Raw genomic sequence first — 16840 nt, 5'->3', positions numbered from 1 at the left:
TAGGAACAGAAGATTGGCGAGGCTTGGAGAACCTGAGGGAGAACCTGAGCGGGGAGAAAGGATTCTACACACAAAAGCCAGAAGGCAAGGCGGAAGGAGGGACTGAGACTAGGTGGGGAAACCCAGGAACAGGGAAGGCAGAAAGAGGAGACAGACAGGACTGGGCACAGAGCTGACGGAGGATGGAGGAGGAGGAAGAGGAGGCAGCCTGCCCCAAAAGGACTCTCCTGTCAGGCCAGACAGCCAGGGGAAAGAAACTTAAGTGAACTTCCAGAAACCAGGGTCCCTTCTGATTGGGTCCCTCAAGGTCATCCCAAGTCAGCCTCACACCCAGGACCCTGGAGGAAAAGGAGAAGGGTCCTCCAGGAACTGGGAGCGCCTGCTGGCCCCACCATCCTCTTCCCCATCCTCTTCCCTCTGAACTCTTCACCCCACCTACCTGGCTCTGGCCAGACCTGGGAGGGGCCCAGGTGAAGCAGGGGGCTGGGCCAGGTCCTAGGACATTCTGTTCTTTTTGACACCATTGGCTGCTAGGCCAGGAATGTGTAATGCCCCCTGTTGTGATCACGAGGTTGCAGGAATGTGGGCATCAGAGGCAATGTGAGTGTGGGGGCCCCCCTCCCGGCAGAGCTCTGTGGGCAAAGACCAGAGCCCAGGGACCGACAGGGATGGCAGACACTCGGAGAGAACGAGAACTGTGTCCATGCTGGTATCTGGGACAAGGAGGCCGAGTACACTGTCCTAGAAGGGAAAAGATGTCTGACATCAGGGATGTGCTCTTCTCCCGAGTCTCCCTCTCAACCCACCCCAGCAAGAGAAGAGAGATGTATGCTCAAGTAGTGAGTATACAGGTTTGGAGGCCTCAGAGGCTCAGACCCAGAAATGACGGCAAGAGCAGCCACAGGAACTCCATTCACACAGCCCAGGCCCTGCACAGTTGGCCCGGGATATCCACACTTGAGCCCTGAGGAGGGCAGCCCCAGTGCCCCAGTATGTTCACTGGTTCCTCCTACCATACAGGCTCTCTCCAGCAGCAACGGACACAAGTGATCTCTGTATCCCTAGACCTGCGGACACAGACCTGCTCACCCATAGAGGCCCATGGGAAGAACTAGTTCTGCATAACAAGCAGTTGAAATATAGTGAGATAAGGATTCTGGAGAGATAAGAAGCAAGTCCAGGGGGAGCCTGCGGGAGGCTGGAGGAGGGACCCATTTGGAGTGACACCCTGGAGACTGGCATTTACCAGGTAAAGAAGAGGGCCCCCCTCACCTCGTTCTTAAAAGGAGAGCCTGTGGGCCACCAGGGTTCCACCTGCTGACTAAGTTGTTGGACAGGTGCCCTCCTGAAACCTCCTGTCAGAAGAGGGAGGCTGGCTCTTTCTTCATTTTCCAGATGAAGAAACTGACTCTCCCAAACAACAAGCCAGCTCTCTGAAGTCACAGAGCAAAATAGCAGCAGTTATAAACAGAATTCAGAAACCTTCTCCTCTGAGGTTGCCATCTACCTTCTGAGACAGACCAGCAATAGACTCTGGAGAACCAGACCACCAGGAGGGGCTTAGTCATTCCCAGACAAAGCCCATGGATTTGTCAGCTCTCCAGTTATATCTCCTTGGCTGTATGACTTTGAACTGTTCCCACCCCTCCATAGCCCTAGCCACCCTTAGAAACTCCATTCTTCCTTGAACCGAGTCCTTAAAACTAGTGTCCCACAGGCAAGGTGCCCGGTTGGTTCCCCGGCTATTTGATCTGTGAGGTTCTGAGAAGCCAGCTCCTCCTCCTTGCCTCTTCTGTTTGCTAACTGGGCCTGAAACCCAAGTACTGGCTTCAGGCAGTGTGACAAATAGTTTTCATCTCAAGGACTCCGTGAGAAATGTCTGCTCTGAAGAGTGTGGTGACTCTGGCGTGTCCTGACAGGGTACAAGAGTGGCTTGGCTGGAGACTACGGTGTTAGAGATCCGGAACGGGCCAGTGCAAGCCTGTTGTGAGAACAGATATTTGAGTTCTGAACTTTGGCCAGAGCCCCATTTCAAATATTACACACACACACACACACTTGCCCCCCCAAACCAGGGGATCTTTCTGTAGCCCACGCTGGCCTGGAACTCACAGTTATGCTCCTGCCTCAGCTTTCCAAGTGCTGGGACTGCAGACTCATTTTTTGTCATAGTATATTTTCCCCAGCAATGCAGTACATAAAACAACAAAAAGCTTCCTATTTCTCTCCTTCCAACAGCCCAAAGGGACCCACTATGACTTGTTCATCTATCTATTTCTGTGTGTCTTTCATATTTACATGTTTTGTGGTGTTATATATTGAGACAGGGTTTCAGTGTATAACTGACCTAAACTTGCTTTATAGTCCAGGCTGGCCTTGAATTCATGATCCTCCTGCCTCAGCCTCTCCAGTACTACAATTACACATATGTACACTATGCCAATTCACATGCATTTCTAAAAAGTAAAAAAAGAAAAAATTATAAGTGGGACCATATCATAGGTATCACTCTATGACTCCCATTTTCGTTTATTTATTGTTTTTGTTTTTGTTTTTTTGATTTTGTTGTTGTTGTTGTTGGTTTTTTTTTCTAGACAAGGTTTCTTTGTGTAACAGCTCTGGCTGTCCTGGAACTCACTCTGTAGATCAGGCTGGCCTTGAACTCACAGAGATCCACCTGATTCTGCCTCCCAAGTGCTGGGATTAAAGGCCTGTGCCACCACTGCTCAGCTCCATTTTTATTTTTAAACTGTCTTTGAAAAGACATTTTTAAGCCAAGCATAGTGGTGCATCCTTTAGTCACAGCACTTGAGAGGCAGAGGCAGGTGGATCTCTATGAGTTCAAGGCCAGCCTGGTCTACCAAGTGAGTGCTAGGGCAGCCAGGGCTACATAATGAGGCTCTGTCTCAAAATGGAAAAAGAAGAAAAAGGGAAGGAAGGAAGGAAGGAAGGAAGGAAGGACGGAAGGAAGGACATTTTCACCTCTGCAGGCCCCAGGGCTCTCATTTGAAAAAAAGAAGGAGCGGGAAGTGGCGTGTCAGGCTGCCTAGTGACAAAGGCCTGCTAGCTGACTACACCTATCCACTTGTTCAGTACCTGAGGGAATCCAAGGCCTCAGGGCCACCCAGGGTTAGGGCGAGCTGTTTCCCAAGTCTGATGCTGCTTTCCTGCCCTCCAGAATAGTAGAGTCTTACATGGCATGTCAGGGGCATTTTTTACCTTGCCCGAGAAAGATCCCCTTCCCAGGGCTTCCTGTTGCCTCTCCCAAAGCCCCAAACCATTGCTTAAATAAGAGCCTGCCTTCCCTGCCCCATACCAGCCACCTGCCAACAGTTAGTATGGCCGTAAACTGTGTGGTGGCTATCGGGAAAGAAGGAACCCTTCAGGATTTGCAGTGGGCTGAGCGTTAGGACTGACAGTCTTCTTGCCTCTGCATCCCAGAGGTAGATGATTGGAAGGAAGCACTTTCTCCTCCACACTCCCAAGGAAAGCCTACCTCAGCACCTCCTGCTCTTTACTCTTAATGAACTGGCCCACACACGCACCTGTGTTTACATGCACATGCCTACATATGTGTAGATCCTATTATGAGTTCTCTGAGGACAAGTGCCAGGCTAATTTCAGTGACTTCAGTGACTAGGAATTATTATTTTTGTTTCCTTTTGTTTCCGAGACACTCACTCTGTGCCCACACTGCTCTCAAGTTCCCAATCCTCCTGCCTCATCCTCCAAGTGCTATAGTTGCAAATGTATGCCACCATGCCTAACTTAATGGTCACTGCTTGCTGACCCGCTCTGCAGACAGCAGAATTTCACGTCCTGGCTGAGATCCAAGGTTTATCTTTGACAGAGAGGGGTGTGCACGGGGGGGGGGGGGGGGGGGGGGGGGGACACACACACATCAGACATCTTAACTTCTCAGACAGCACGTTGATTTGTTGATTTGTGGTATGTTCTTCGTTTATCGAAATTGCCTTCACTTCTTCCCTTGTCGGCTTTTATGCTTTCTAGGATAAAAATGAGTCACCCACTTAAATGAACCCCTTTACTCTTAGATTTAGTGATACCTACAGGGCTGCCTACTATGCAAACAGCATCCTTTGATGTTCCTTTCCGTAGTATAAATCTACCTGATGGACTAGAAGATTTCTCTCTGCCATCCTCAGTGACCTGCAAAGATGCTAAGGAGTTCCCTGTTAGAGACTTAGTCCTCCGGTTAGTCCGGGGCTTAACAAGCTCAGCACTGCTGGCATTCCCAGCCAGGCAATTCCTCCTTGTCTGGGCCTGTCTTGCACTGTAGGTCATAGCAATATCCCTGGCCGCTGTGCACTAGGCGACAGTGGGAATTCCAAGCAGTTGCAACCTAAAATGTCTTAAGATATTGCCAAATGTCTTCTGGGGAGCAAAGTTAACCAAGACTGAGAATAACTGGGTAAGGCTTTATTCCCAGTGACATTCCAAACACTGGAGAAGCCCACTTCTCATCTGATAGGCTCATTTCTCGGTGTCTACCAGCCTGGTTGGGCTGGCTAAGGCCATCAGCTGGCTAAGGGAAACATGAGGAAAAAGACAGGATTTAAAGGGACCCACTCACGCCAACTCTCTTTGGGGAGTACTCATGGGCTGCAGGGAGGAGGGTATTTCAGCAAGCCTCTCTGAAGGAGGCCTGGGAGAAGAGCCCTTCACACCTTCTGTGAGTCTTCCCGTCTGGTATTGCCCAGTGAACATTGATAAAAGTTTCTGGAAGCTAAAAAAAAAGCACAAGAGGAAAAAAAAAAAGATGATACAGTGCTCACTAAGAACTGGAAGATTTTTCTTACCCCTCAGTCTCCACACTCATAAAGTAGGGTGGAGGGCCATTATAATAACCGTTTTTGCATTAAGAGTTGTCTGTCTGCAGTCCCTATAGGCTACCAGGAGGTTGGTTGCATCTCCTCACCTGAGTCCTGATTGAGAAAGTATTCACACTCACATACTACATACATATACAAATAAACAAGTGAGAAAAATGAAGTGAGAATCCACTAATCTACATGTGAAGACTGGCAAGCTTTAAGATATACATACTATATGAAGAAAAGAGACTGGCCACGAGTTAAAGCTAGGTAGTGACAACATGGTGGATCTCAATACTATTTTGTCTCTTTGGGGATAGTACATGTGAAGTTTCCCTAATAAAATATAAAAAGAAGGGCTGGCTCAGAGGTTAAGAGCACCGACTCCTCTTCCAGAGGTCCTGAGTTCCCAGCAACCACATGGTGGCTCACTACCATCTGTAATGAGATCTGGCGCCCTCTTCTGTGTACATAATAAATAAATAAATCTTTAAAAAAAAATACAAAAAGAAGAGTGGAAATTATCTTAGGCTGCCAACACACCTATTCCTTTATGTTCCTAAGAGACCCAAGTGAGTCTAGTCCCTGCCCCAACTCCATGGGCCTAGAAGGAAGAGAAGCCAGAGCTAGTCTGCTATTCAAGTATCTCTTCCCTTGCCAGGCCTGAGACTATTGATGCAGACAGTCGCCAGCAGAGTGTGGCTGCTGGGCCTACACCAGTGAGGAGACAGAGTGACATATCTAAGCCCTGGCAGCAGCATTTCACATCTCCACGGAAGGCCTGTCTGGATATCTGATCCACCGTGAAGAAGGCCAGTTCTCAGGTGAGCTATCTCAAGACTTCCCCTCATCCCAAAGGAGGCTCCCCTGAGTCACAGGGAAGGCAGGACAGATGCTGACATGAACTGGGACCCGAAAAACAGACGGCTCTGCCAGAGAGGCTAAGCAGTGTGGATGGCCTTCGTTTATTCCACCAGTGTGTACCTGGCCTGTGGCATAAGCCGGATGAGCCCAGACTTAATATCCAAACCAGGCAATAGGCCAGCCCACAGCTTAGTAGGGACCAGACAGGCAGCCCAAAGCAGACATTGGTCTTCCTTGGGGCCTCTGTAGCTGCTTCCTGGAGGCATGGACTAAACTTTGGAGAGTGGTTTGGGTGAGGGGGTTTGGGGGGCAGCCAGTGGAAGGTGGAAAGAGGGGTTGGCACGCAAATGCAAGCAGATCTGAGCTGTTTATCAGTGGTGGGAAGAAAAGGGCCACCAGGCTGAACAAGCTTGGCCTTGGACTCCTCTGCCTGGCACCCTGAGCAGGTCTGCTCCAGAGATAACGTACCCACACTGGCTGGGCTCTCAGGTCCTTCTGTTCCAAGAGAGTCACAGGCTTATGGGCACACAAGCTGGAACTGGGCTACCCAGCCCCAGCCCAGAGGTCCCCAACTCACCAGAACCTAGGTTTTCACATCTTCCCCTACTCTCCCTTTGAGAGAGATCTCTAGAGGACAGAAGGACAGGTTCAAGGCCAGCTGCATGCTCTCCAGTGTCTTGTGGTGTGGCCAATAATGTGTGGCGTGGGTGGGCCAGCAGGGTGGAGGCCTGTGGCTTGTTACTGTGGTAGCATTTCTTTAAAAAGTCACAGAGGCAGGCCCTCAGTTTCTGCCAAGTGGGGTGACTGGCCAGACTCTGCATCTGCTAGCCACCTCTGGGTGTCTCAGCCGGATGCACTGTCAATTCCTGGTGCATCGGCTTTGCAAATCTGGCACTCGGCTGCCCACTGCTCTGCCTCAACATCCATGTGTACCCAGGTCAGCTCTGCCCCAGGCTCTTGGAGGTCAGCTTGACTGATGGCTAGCTACTGACTCTGCCGCCCCCTTTTCCGCCAGCGGGTGGTCCTGATCCGCAGCCCCTCTGAGGGCCGGGCTTCAGAAGAAAGGTGGAGGCCGGTTCCGGGCCTGCAGCTCTCACGTGCTTTCCCGGCCACCCCCTCCCGCCCTGCGTCGAGGCCGCCAAGCCTGTTCCTCTTCCCCGGTCGCGATTGCGACAGGCCGGCCTCTGCTCCCAGAGCTCCCTGCCCCCGCCCCCGGCCGGCTCTCTCCACTCCCACTTCCTGAGCCCGGCGCTGGAGCCCTGGAGGCCAGGCCCGGCCGCTCCCGGCCCCCGGGGGCACGTCGGCCCAGCCGCCAGGCTTGGGAAGTCGTGGCCAACGCTGCTGCTCAGGACGTCCGGGCTTCCCACCTTCCTCCCAGGCCTCCACCCGGTCTGGTCAGCAGACCCGAAAGGCCGCCATGCGCCTGCCTGGGGCCTCTCCCTGCGGCCTGGCCTGGGGGCCACTTCTGCTGGGACTCTGCGGGATCCTGACGGCATCTGAGCTCCAGCTGGTGAGGGAGGGGCTAGGTGGGGTGGGCCAGGTGGGAAAGGGGGGCCTGGGCAGGCTTCTCTCCGGCCCTTCTGCCCACCAGAGCTGACCCTGCCTTGTTCTCCTCTGTCTCCGCCTCCCCGTGGAAGGTGCCCCCATATCGCATAGAAAACCAAACTTGCTGGGACCGGGACAAGGAATACTTCGAGTCCAAGCATCAGGTCTGCTGCTCCCGCTGCCCCCCAGGTGAGAACAGTGGCCCCGGGAAGCCTGGGTGGCTAGGGTAGGTCAGAGCCAGACCAACGCTGGTAAAGCTAGCTGGTAGAGAGAGACCCAGAAGCATTAGCCATTGTCCCACGGCCACCGAGATTTGAAGAGATAGCCGCGTCGCCATGAAGACAGGATGGAGACAAAGAGGCCAGGGAGAGGCTCTCTCTGTGCATGCAGCAAGCCGTGGAGATGGGAGAAGACTCCTGTCTCCTGATACCCCTCTTGCCCCACTTGCCTCACAGGCAAGTTCGCCTATGCCGTATGCAACCAGAGCCAAGACACCGTTTGCAAGCCTTGCCTCGATGGGTCCTACAATGAACACTGGAACCATCTCTCCATCTGCCAGATGTGCCGCTCCTGTGACTCTGGTGAGAAGGGGTCCACCTGGAGGAGGGGTACTGCTGGGACCCCAGCTCCTCTCTGACTCTCTTCTCTCCCTGCCAGTGCTGGGCTTCGAGGAGGTTGCCCCTTGCGCCAGCGATCGCAAACCTGAGTGCCGCTGCAAGCCAGGGATGGCCTGTGTGTATCTGGACAATGAGTGTGTGCACTGCGAGCAAATTGTAATATGCAAGCCTGGCACGGAAGCTGAGGTTACAGGTCAGAGGTCACCGAGGGCAGCCGGTGAAAGGAGGCTGGTGTCAAGGGCAAGGAGCACTGGACTGCGTCCATTGGTGGCCCCCCACTGGAGTTCTCTTTGGGCCTAAAATATCCATCATTCCTTGCAAAGGGCTCACAGGAGGGGGTCTGCCAAGACATGAATTGGGACAGGTGTGAGGAGCTTAGAATGTGGCTCCTGTCAGTCCTGGGGAAGCCTGGGGGAAAGGCAGGCTGAAAAACCAAGCTGGGCAAGGTGACAGCTGTAGATCTGATTGGCGAGGAGGCATAAAGGAAGCCCACAGCTGGGCTCACACTTGTCCACTCACCCTGACCGGCCCTGCCCTTTCTTTGCCAGATGAAGATATGGAGACTGACATCACCTGTGTGCCCTGCAAGTCAGGATACTTCCAGAATACTTCCTCCCCTACAGCCCGCTGCCAACCCCATACCAGGTGAGAGTGCCCCTCCCCACACTTCCCCCAACTCCAGGAAGCCCAACAGTTGACATTCCCTTCATCCTTGACTCCAAGTAGTCCCCTGGCCATTCCCCACCATGTGTTCCTGGAGCACCAGGTACCAAGGAGAGCAGCAACAGCTCACACTCCTGTTCCTCCACAGATGTGAGAACCAGGGCCTGGTGGAGGCAGCTCCAGGTACTGCCAGCTCTGACACTGTCTGTAGAAATCAATCAGAGCCAGGTAAGAGGCTGGGCTGAGGTTCACAAGGCAGAATCTGGGGAAATGCCAGAAAACAAGAAAACAAAGACATGTGCATCTTTCCTCCCAGGATTAGACCAAAAAAAGAAAGGAAGGAAGGAAGAAAGAAAGAAAAAAAATTTAAAAAAAAAAAGAAAGAAACATTCCTTCTAAAGAAATTGGAAGGGGCTGGCATATAGTTCAGAAGCAGAGTACTTGTCTGGGATGCACAAGGCCCTGGGTTTGAACAAGTACCACCAAAAGAAGAAAGAAAATCTTGGAAAGCTGGGTGTGGTGGCATACCCATGTCATCCCCAGCACTTAGAAGGCTGAGGCATGAGAATCAAGAGTTTGAGGCCAGCCTGGGCTACCGACTGAGAATATCTCAAAGGAGGGGGTGGGAATTAGAACATCCTAGACTATATTCTTACAGGCTTTAAAAATTATACACCTTATGCCAGGAAACGCTCCTGTGCTGAGATGTAATTCTAACAGACTTTGAATTACAATGATTTTGTATGCACTTCCATCATAGATGGGGAGAAACTGGACCAGGAGACTGGACACCCAGGTGCCTGTCTTTATCCGAGCATTGCTTTGTCATATATAAAACAAGCAGGTTAACAGACAAATAATGATTTTGGATGCACTTCCATCGAATACCTCATTGTTCAGTCCCACACTTCTGTTGGAGTCATGCTCTTCCATTTGACTCTTTCTAGGTTTTCTGGTTTCTTGGTTTCTGTCTTCTAGGAAACTCACCAGCTTTCCAGCCTGGTGGTTGACTGTAGGTTGTTTCTGATGACTATAATCATTACTAATTGGCAGAATGTAGTAACATTTTTGAATGAGCAGATATTTGTAATTACAGCTTCCGAGTATTGAGAACTACTCTGAACCCCTCAGAGATCCCACTTAATCTGCTTAATGATTCTATAAAGTGGAGTTATTCATCCTCACCGATGGGAAGAGAAAACTGAGACATGATTTACCTGAGATTTTTCAGGGGTGGGGGTTGGAGGAGGGTGTAAATCATGTTATTAGTGTATGTATCTAAGTCTTACTGGGGACCCACTTGTAAGGTACACATGCTGTAGAACTTTTTAAGAATTTACACCGGGTATGGTGGCACATGTCTGTCATCCCTGCATTTGGGAGGTGGAGGCAGGACTTTGAAGTTGTGCTGCATGAGACCTTGTCTCAGAGAGGGAGAAGGGAAAGAGAGATTAAAAATTTAGCTAAAATTCACCCACTGAACTTAGAACCTTCTGCTCTTACTGTCTTAGTCTGCCTCTTCCATACATCCTTATGCATTCTACTCATAAAACTTTTTACTTTAAGTGAAGTGATTAAAGTGTTTTATAACTTGACACTTTTTGAGGGGGAGGTGTTGGCACATGCTGAGTAGATGCTTTTCAGTTAACAGTGGATCATAAATATTTTCCCATGACCTCTCAGAAATTTTCAACTATGTACCAGCTATCACTAGCATTTCAATAGTGATAATTAGTAACTAGCATTAGCCAGTAGGTCTGTTAACCTGCTTGTTTTATATATGACAAAGCAATGCTCGAATAAAGACAGGCACCTGGGTGTCCAGTCTCCTGGTCCAGTTTCTTCCCATGCCCTGCATGCTTCACTCCCTAAGGCCACAGCTGTGGTGAACCAGTGTGGGCAAGCCTGGGAAACCAAACGCCCATCTCTCTGCCTCTTTCCTTCCTGAGTCCTACTATGAGCAAGGGGGTGGGCAGCTTGCAACTGCTCTCCCTGAGAGCCATAGACCAGGCTCAGAAGTGAGGTTCTCAGAGGCACACAGGCCAATCTAACGTCCAGTCACAGAAATGGGGCTCAAACACCACCTCCCCTCCCCGCTGCCTTTCACCTACTCCCAGCCTTGAAAACCAGCTGTCAAAGCATCCCTCACCCACTGACTGCAAGAGGTCTAGACATCACCACTCAGGGCAGACTCTCACGTGGTCAAGAGACCCTTCCCAAAGCCAGCCGCAGCCCCTCGTCCACAGCCCAAGGGAAATGGCCCCAAAGGGGGAAAAGGCTGATTTGTGGGAGAGGCTCCTCCCGCCCGCCCTTTGGTTTCCTCACTCTTGTCTGCCTCCCTGCCAGGGACAATGCTGCTGTTGGCCACCCTACTGCCGCTGGTCTGTCTTCTGCTCTTCACCACCACCCTGGCCTGCACCTGGACGAGGCACCCCTCTCTCTGCAGAAAGCTGGGTAGGAAGGACACCACTTCATACCTGCACATGGAAGTGGCAGTGGAGTGGGGGGGGGATAGTCATGGACAAACCCTGGTGGTGCACAAGACTGTCAGGGTGCTGGATACCAGTTTCTCCCAGCCCTCGTTCTGAGGGATAAGGGTAACTGTATTGTCTTCCTCTGGGACACTAAGGTTGGCAGCACATAGTGGGGGGGTGGGGGTGAAGGTTGAAAGGTTGGGAACTAGAGGCCTCACCCCCCCGTTTTGTTTTTCATTTCAGGTACTCTGCTCAAGAGGCATCCAGAGGTAAAGGAGCAAGGGGGGTGGGGCTGTGAGGTCAGGGGAGGTAGACTTTAGCCTCCATGCATTCCGCTGATTGCTTGCTGGGTGTCCAGGTTCAGCCACCGTTTTGGTACCTGACATACAGCCTGAGAAAGTGCCTCCTGTCCTGGAGTTTGCACGAGTGTGGAACAGAAATGAAATTCAAAGGCCCGGATGCTAGAGCACTTAGCTAGCATGTACAAGGACCTGGGCTCCATTGCCAGTGCCACAGGGTGGGGGAAAGTTGTATCCAGGGCGGTGGCTCCATCCTGTCTTCCCAGCACTTGGGAGGCTGAGACAGAAGCCTCACCATGAGTCGTGGCCAGCCTGGGGCTACGTAGTGAGACCCGGAGCAGCCTGGGCTAGAATAAGAGCCTGTCTCTAACACAGCCAAACCACAACAATAATGGTATATAAATAATAATTGTATATCAGGTGGCAACCATAATAAAAGTGAGGTGGACAGTGAGTGACAGGTGAGCAGGGAACTCTTTGAAGAAAGTGCTCTGGAAATTAGAGGAGCGTCAAGTGCAAAGGCCCTGAGGCAGGAAGCATGGTGAGGTGTGGAGACAGACAGTGAGCTGCCAGGATACAAGGACTAGGGCCTGGGAACTAAGTTGTGGTGAAGTCTAGCCTCTGACATTGGCTGGTTCTCTCTATTTCTCCTCCTCAGGGAGAAGAGTCTCCCCCCTGCCCCACTCCAAGAGCCAACCCACATTTCCGTGACCTGGCAGAACCACTTCTGCCCGTGCCTGTGGACTTGTCCCCGTCCTCTGCTGGACCCCCAGTGACCCCAGTCTTGGAGAAAGTGGTACTACAACAGCAGAGTCCCCTGGTCCAGGCCAAGGAGCTAGAGGGGCACAGCCAGGTGGCCCACGGTAAGCTGGGCAGGCCGTAGGGAGAAGTGGGTGCGGGAGGAAGGGAGGGATGTGGGTAGGTTGGGAGGGAGACAGAATAAGGCCCAGATGAAATAAAAAGATCCCGAGTCGGGCGGTGGTGGCGCATGCCTTTGATCCCAGCACTCGGGAGGCAGAGCCAGGCAGATCTCTGTGAGTTCGAGGCCAGCCTGGGCTACCAAGTGAGTTCCAGGAAAGGCGCAAAGCTACACAGAGGAACTCTGTCTCAAAAAATAAAAAAATAAAAAGATCCCGAGTCTGAAAGAAACAGAGGAGTGTGTTCAGCACTTAGAAAAGCTATCAGCGAAGCTGGAGGTGTAGGCACACCTGTAATCCCAGCACTTAAGAAAGCTATAGTGGGGGCTGGAGAGACGGCTCAGAGGTTAAGAACACTGGCTGTTCTTCTAGAGGTCCTGAGTTCAATTCCCAGCAACCCCATGGTGGCTCACAACCATCTGTAATGAGATCTGGTGCCCTCTTCTGTAGGGACACATGCAGACAGAACACTGTATACATAATAAATAAGTAAATCTTGAAAGGAAAGGAAAGGAAAGGAAAGAGAGAGAGAGAGAGAGAGAGAGAGAGAGAGAGAGAGAGAAAGGAAGGAAACTCTAGTGAAGCTGGGAGAGGGGGCGCACCTGTAATCAGAACTGGAGACAGGAGGATCAGGATATCAGAGCAGTTTTAGGCCAGCCTAGGCTAAGGAAGAGCAAATGAGAGGTGGGGCTGGGAGGAAAGAAGAGACTTCTGGAAGCATCCCCTCTCATCTGGCCTTCTCTCCCGCAGGTGCAAATGGCATTCATGTGGCCGGAGGCTCTGTGACTGTCACTGGCAATATCTATATATACAATGGACCAGTGCTAGGGGGGACACGGGGCCCTGGAGATCCCCCAGCATCCCCTGAGCCTCCATACCCCATCCCTGAAGAGGGAGCCCCTGACCCTTCTGTGCTCTCTACACCTTACCAGGAGGATGGCAAAGCTTGGCATCTGGCTGAGACAGAGACACTAGGGTGCCATGCCCTCTGACAAGGCCAAGGGACTTATTTGCCACCTGATGCCTGATGGTATCTGAGAAAGGCGAGGAGGGAAGAGGGTCCAGCACCTTCTCCTTGAGGCTGCTCTACCCACCAGGACTCACAGGGTCTGGGTAGGCTCTGAGAAGCAGAGCCCTAAGAGACTGGCCTCAGACACTCTTCAGAGCAGAGCGGGACACTAGCAGGGCACAGTGCCTGCCCAGGACTCTTACTGCTGTCTGAGCAAGCCCGAGACCTTGTTGCAGACCCACCAGCCCCAGAGGGCACACATTCAGCCTCAGACACGGGCAAGGCTTGTGACCCTAGCTGCTGCCCACCATGCCTTTGTGCACCCTAACCATGGCAAAGGAGGGAACTGGTCACAGGGTCACTTGCAAGGACATGACAGGGACCTTGCAAAGCTTCGTGGTGCTCATCCCCAACCTTCAGAGGCCTTGAGGGCTCATACCACGTGGACCAAGATAGACCCTGGGTGAAGCTGAAGCCACATGGAAGAGCGTCCCTCCCTTGTTCCTGGGGAGAGGGTAGTGAGACAGTGAGAGTCGGGGTTGTATCGTTACCAGGTATCCAGGAGAGTGTAGGAACAGAAGAAACACAGCAAGTGAATTCATAAATTGTAACCATATGCAAATAAAGACAGGATTGAGATCCTTTATTTTCTTGGGTTTTATATAGAAACACCAGACCATTAGGACAAAATCAAAGGCAAAGGTGAAGACACAAAAATATAATCCTTCAAAGGTCCTCCTGGAAGGGGTTCCTAGGATTGGTTCAGACAGTGTCTGTATTAAGCAACAATATCTAAGTATTTCTGGAGAAGTATTCAACACACCTGCAATGGACTGACTCGGTCCTCTCAACAACCCAGGAAGCCCACACTCTCTCAACAAAGCAAAGAACAGACAGAGCGAGTCATTTGTTCAAGTGAGCTTCAGATGGCAAGGGGTCTGTGCCCCGTTAACCCTGCATACATGTCTTCCAAGGCTCTTGTCCTTTACAGGCATTAAGTGCCCTGCACAGTGGAAAGCAGGGTTGACTGAAAGGAATAGTGAGGTGCTCAATACCTACCATGGGAGAGGCCATATTCAGCACTATTGGGGAGCAGAAATCTGGGCTAGCTGAATCCTCTCAGCTCAGAAGGAGCAGTCAGTGTGTGTGTGTGTGTGTGTGTGTGTGTGTGTGTGTGTGTGTGTGTGTTGTTATCTTTATTTAAAAAAACAAAAACAAAAAACCACTTTAAATGTCTCTTGCTCCTTCATTGGTAAATGTTTGCCGCTCATGCATGTATCCACCATACTGCCCAGCAGAGGCGACCCAGAGCTTGAAGGATTGCTCAGGGCTTGCTGTTCCTTCCATAAAAGGCAACTCTTATGGATCCAAGTGTTAGGAGCTCAGTAGCTGGCCTTCATCAAGACGGTATGGCAAGAAAACACATATCCCAGAAGTCTGAGTGGATGGGTTATTTAAGGTTGACTATAAAAATTGGATTCAACTTCCTTGGGCACAAAGTAATGTTGCATCTCCACAAAAACAAATCTTCGTCAGGCTGGAGCCAAATGACACGAATCCTTAATAATTATTCCAATGTGTTAGAGTTTTAATTACTACATTATGTTCAGTAAATAAAGGGGTGGGGGGACTCAAAGAAATGGTGTTCTGGGGTCATCAGGATGGCTCAGCAGGTAAGAGCACCGGATGCCAAGCCTGACAATCGACTTTGATCTACAGAACCCACGTGGTAAAAGTAGAGAACTGACTCCTAGAAACTTCTCTAACCTCCATATGTGAGCGTTCTCCCCCCCCCCTCTCTCTCTCTCTCTCTCTCTCTCTCTCTCTCTCTCTCTCTCTCTCTCTCTCACACACACACACACACACACACACACACACACACACACACTGTTCAGGCACAGCCCTGTGTGACACTGTTCCAACTGAGGTTGTGTCCACCAGCCTGCACTGTACTAGTACCAAACAAACGCCTGTTGGTATCCGAGTTGAGTACACAGATTAATTAGGGAAAGCTGACATCCTCCTGGTGCTGGCTCTTCCTGTCAGAAAGGTAGCAGGTCTGTCTGTTGGTACTTTTCTGTTTGCATCCAACAGTAGCACCCCAGCGTTTTCTCACCTTTTCTCATCTAGTTTATTCCTAGATGTGTTCTTCTTTATTAAGTGCTATAGAAATGAGACCATTCAATTTTTCGTTGTTTTATCTTATTTTCAAGACAGGGTTTCTCTGTGTAGCCCTTGGCTGTCCTGTAACTCACCCTGTAGACCAGGCTGGCCTCGAACTCAGAGATCCACCTGCCTCTGCCTCCTGAGTAATGGGATTAAAGATGTGCGACATCCTACTCGGCTTGGGAAGAGGGAATCTTAATTGAGAAAATGCCTCCATAAGATTGGTCTGTAGGCAAGTCTGTGTGATATTTTCTTAATTAGTAACTGATGTGGGAGGACCCAACCCACCGTGGGCGGTGCCATCTTTGAGTAGGTGGTCCTAGGGAGGATAAGAAAGCAGGCTGCACAAGCCGTGGAAACAAGGCAGTAAAACAGCATTCCTCCATGGCCTGGCTTCAGATCCTGCCTCTACTGCCCTGAGTTCCTGCCCTGGTTTCCCTCAGTGACGGATTTATGAGCTGTGAGCTGAAATAAGCCTTTTCCTCCCCAATTTGCTTTTGTTCATGATGTTTTATCAAAGCAACAGAATCCTAACTGGGACAAATAACAACAACAATAAACCAAAACCAACAAACAAAAAGCATACACTTTGGGGCTACAGAGATGGCTTGATGTTGAGAACACTTGCTACTCTTGCAGAAAACCTAGGTTTAATTCCAAGCACCTCCATCGGGCCGCTCACACTGTTTGTCACTCCGACTCTAGTGGATCGGATGCCTTCTGTTGGCCTCCATGGACACTGCACCCACACGGGGCACACACAGACAAGACTCAAGCATATCCATAAATAAAAATAGTTTTAAAAGGGCAAGCACACACACAACATCATACCTTGTTCACGTTGGTTCCACCACTACTGTCCCTTGCATTTCGCATATTCTCATTCAGTGGGAATTTAACCCAGATAATCAGATGGCCAGCAAATGAAGAAAGTGGAGAGGCTGGGCAGAAGTGACGGGGCAGGCGATGGTGAGAGGGGATGGGAGGGGTGGTCTGTGCAGAGTGAGTCGGCAGGATATGCTGGTGAGCTAGCATCCCAGCTCTCATTCACGCCTGGTGGTTTGTTAAATTAATCGGGGCTGCACTTTCAAAGTTCACATTTGGAAAACATTAAGTATTTGCTATGTAACCGTCATTTTAAGATAAAAGAGCAAACAAAACAAACTTGGCTCAGGACTTCCTGGAGCTTGTGTAATAACTGCAGAGATAAGCTCAGAACTGGGATTAGATGGAGGCTTGAAGGTCAGGAGACGTCTCCCAGAGGAGCATTATCGCACAAGCTGAGGAATAATGAAAGGTTTCCCCAGGGAGAGACATGAAGAAGAGTTGTGCATGCTTTATAAAAGGCCTGTGATGGAAGGGACGATTTGCCTGGTGCTGGAGAGCTTGGCTCCAGGGAGCTGATGCAGGAAAGGTAAACAGGAAGCAGGTTGTTCAGACATACAAACTGT

The 16840-nt window shown here is 50.8% G+C and overlaps 1 protein-coding gene across 1 annotated transcript; it reads left to right on the top strand.

Annotated features, from left to right (window-relative positions):
* The first annotated feature begins 6836 nt into the window (after nt 1-6836).
* Nucleotides 6837-13869, top strand: Ltbr (lymphotoxin beta receptor). Its single transcript, XM_036181357.1, has 10 exons — nt 6837-7209; nt 7337-7433; nt 7700-7825; nt 7902-8054; nt 8410-8506; nt 8673-8752; nt 10871-10978; nt 11242-11267; nt 11956-12160; nt 12965-13869. The coding sequence occupies exons 1-10, from the start codon at nt 7117-7119 to the stop codon at nt 13204-13206; spliced, it is 1227 nt and encodes a 408-aa protein (XP_036037250.1). The 5' UTR covers nt 6837-7116; the 3' UTR covers nt 13207-13869.
* Nucleotides 13870-16840: the final 2971 nt, after the last annotated feature.

This window comes from Onychomys torridus, chromosome 3 (assembly GCF_903995425.1).
Source record: "Onychomys torridus chromosome 3, mOncTor1.1, whole genome shotgun sequence".
Lineage (NCBI taxonomy): Eukaryota > Metazoa > Chordata > Mammalia > Rodentia > Cricetidae > Onychomys > Onychomys torridus.
This window is presented reverse-complemented; position numbering and strand designations above follow the sequence as displayed.

Excerpts from the sequence above, each read along its gene's own strand:
- Ltbr (XM_036181357.1), top strand. The coding sequence starts at position 7,117 with ATGCGCCTGCCTGGGGCCTCTCCCTGCGGCCTGGCCTGGGGGCCACTT. Across the intron at positions 7,434-7,699 it reads CTGCTCCCGCTGCCCCCCAG|GCAAGTTCGCCTATGCCGTA; the intron begins GTGAGAACAGTG and ends CTTGCCTCACAG. Across the intron at positions 8,507-8,672 it reads CGCTGCCAACCCCATACCAG|ATGTGAGAACCAGGGCCTGG; the intron begins GTGAGAGTGCCC and ends GTTCCTCCACAG.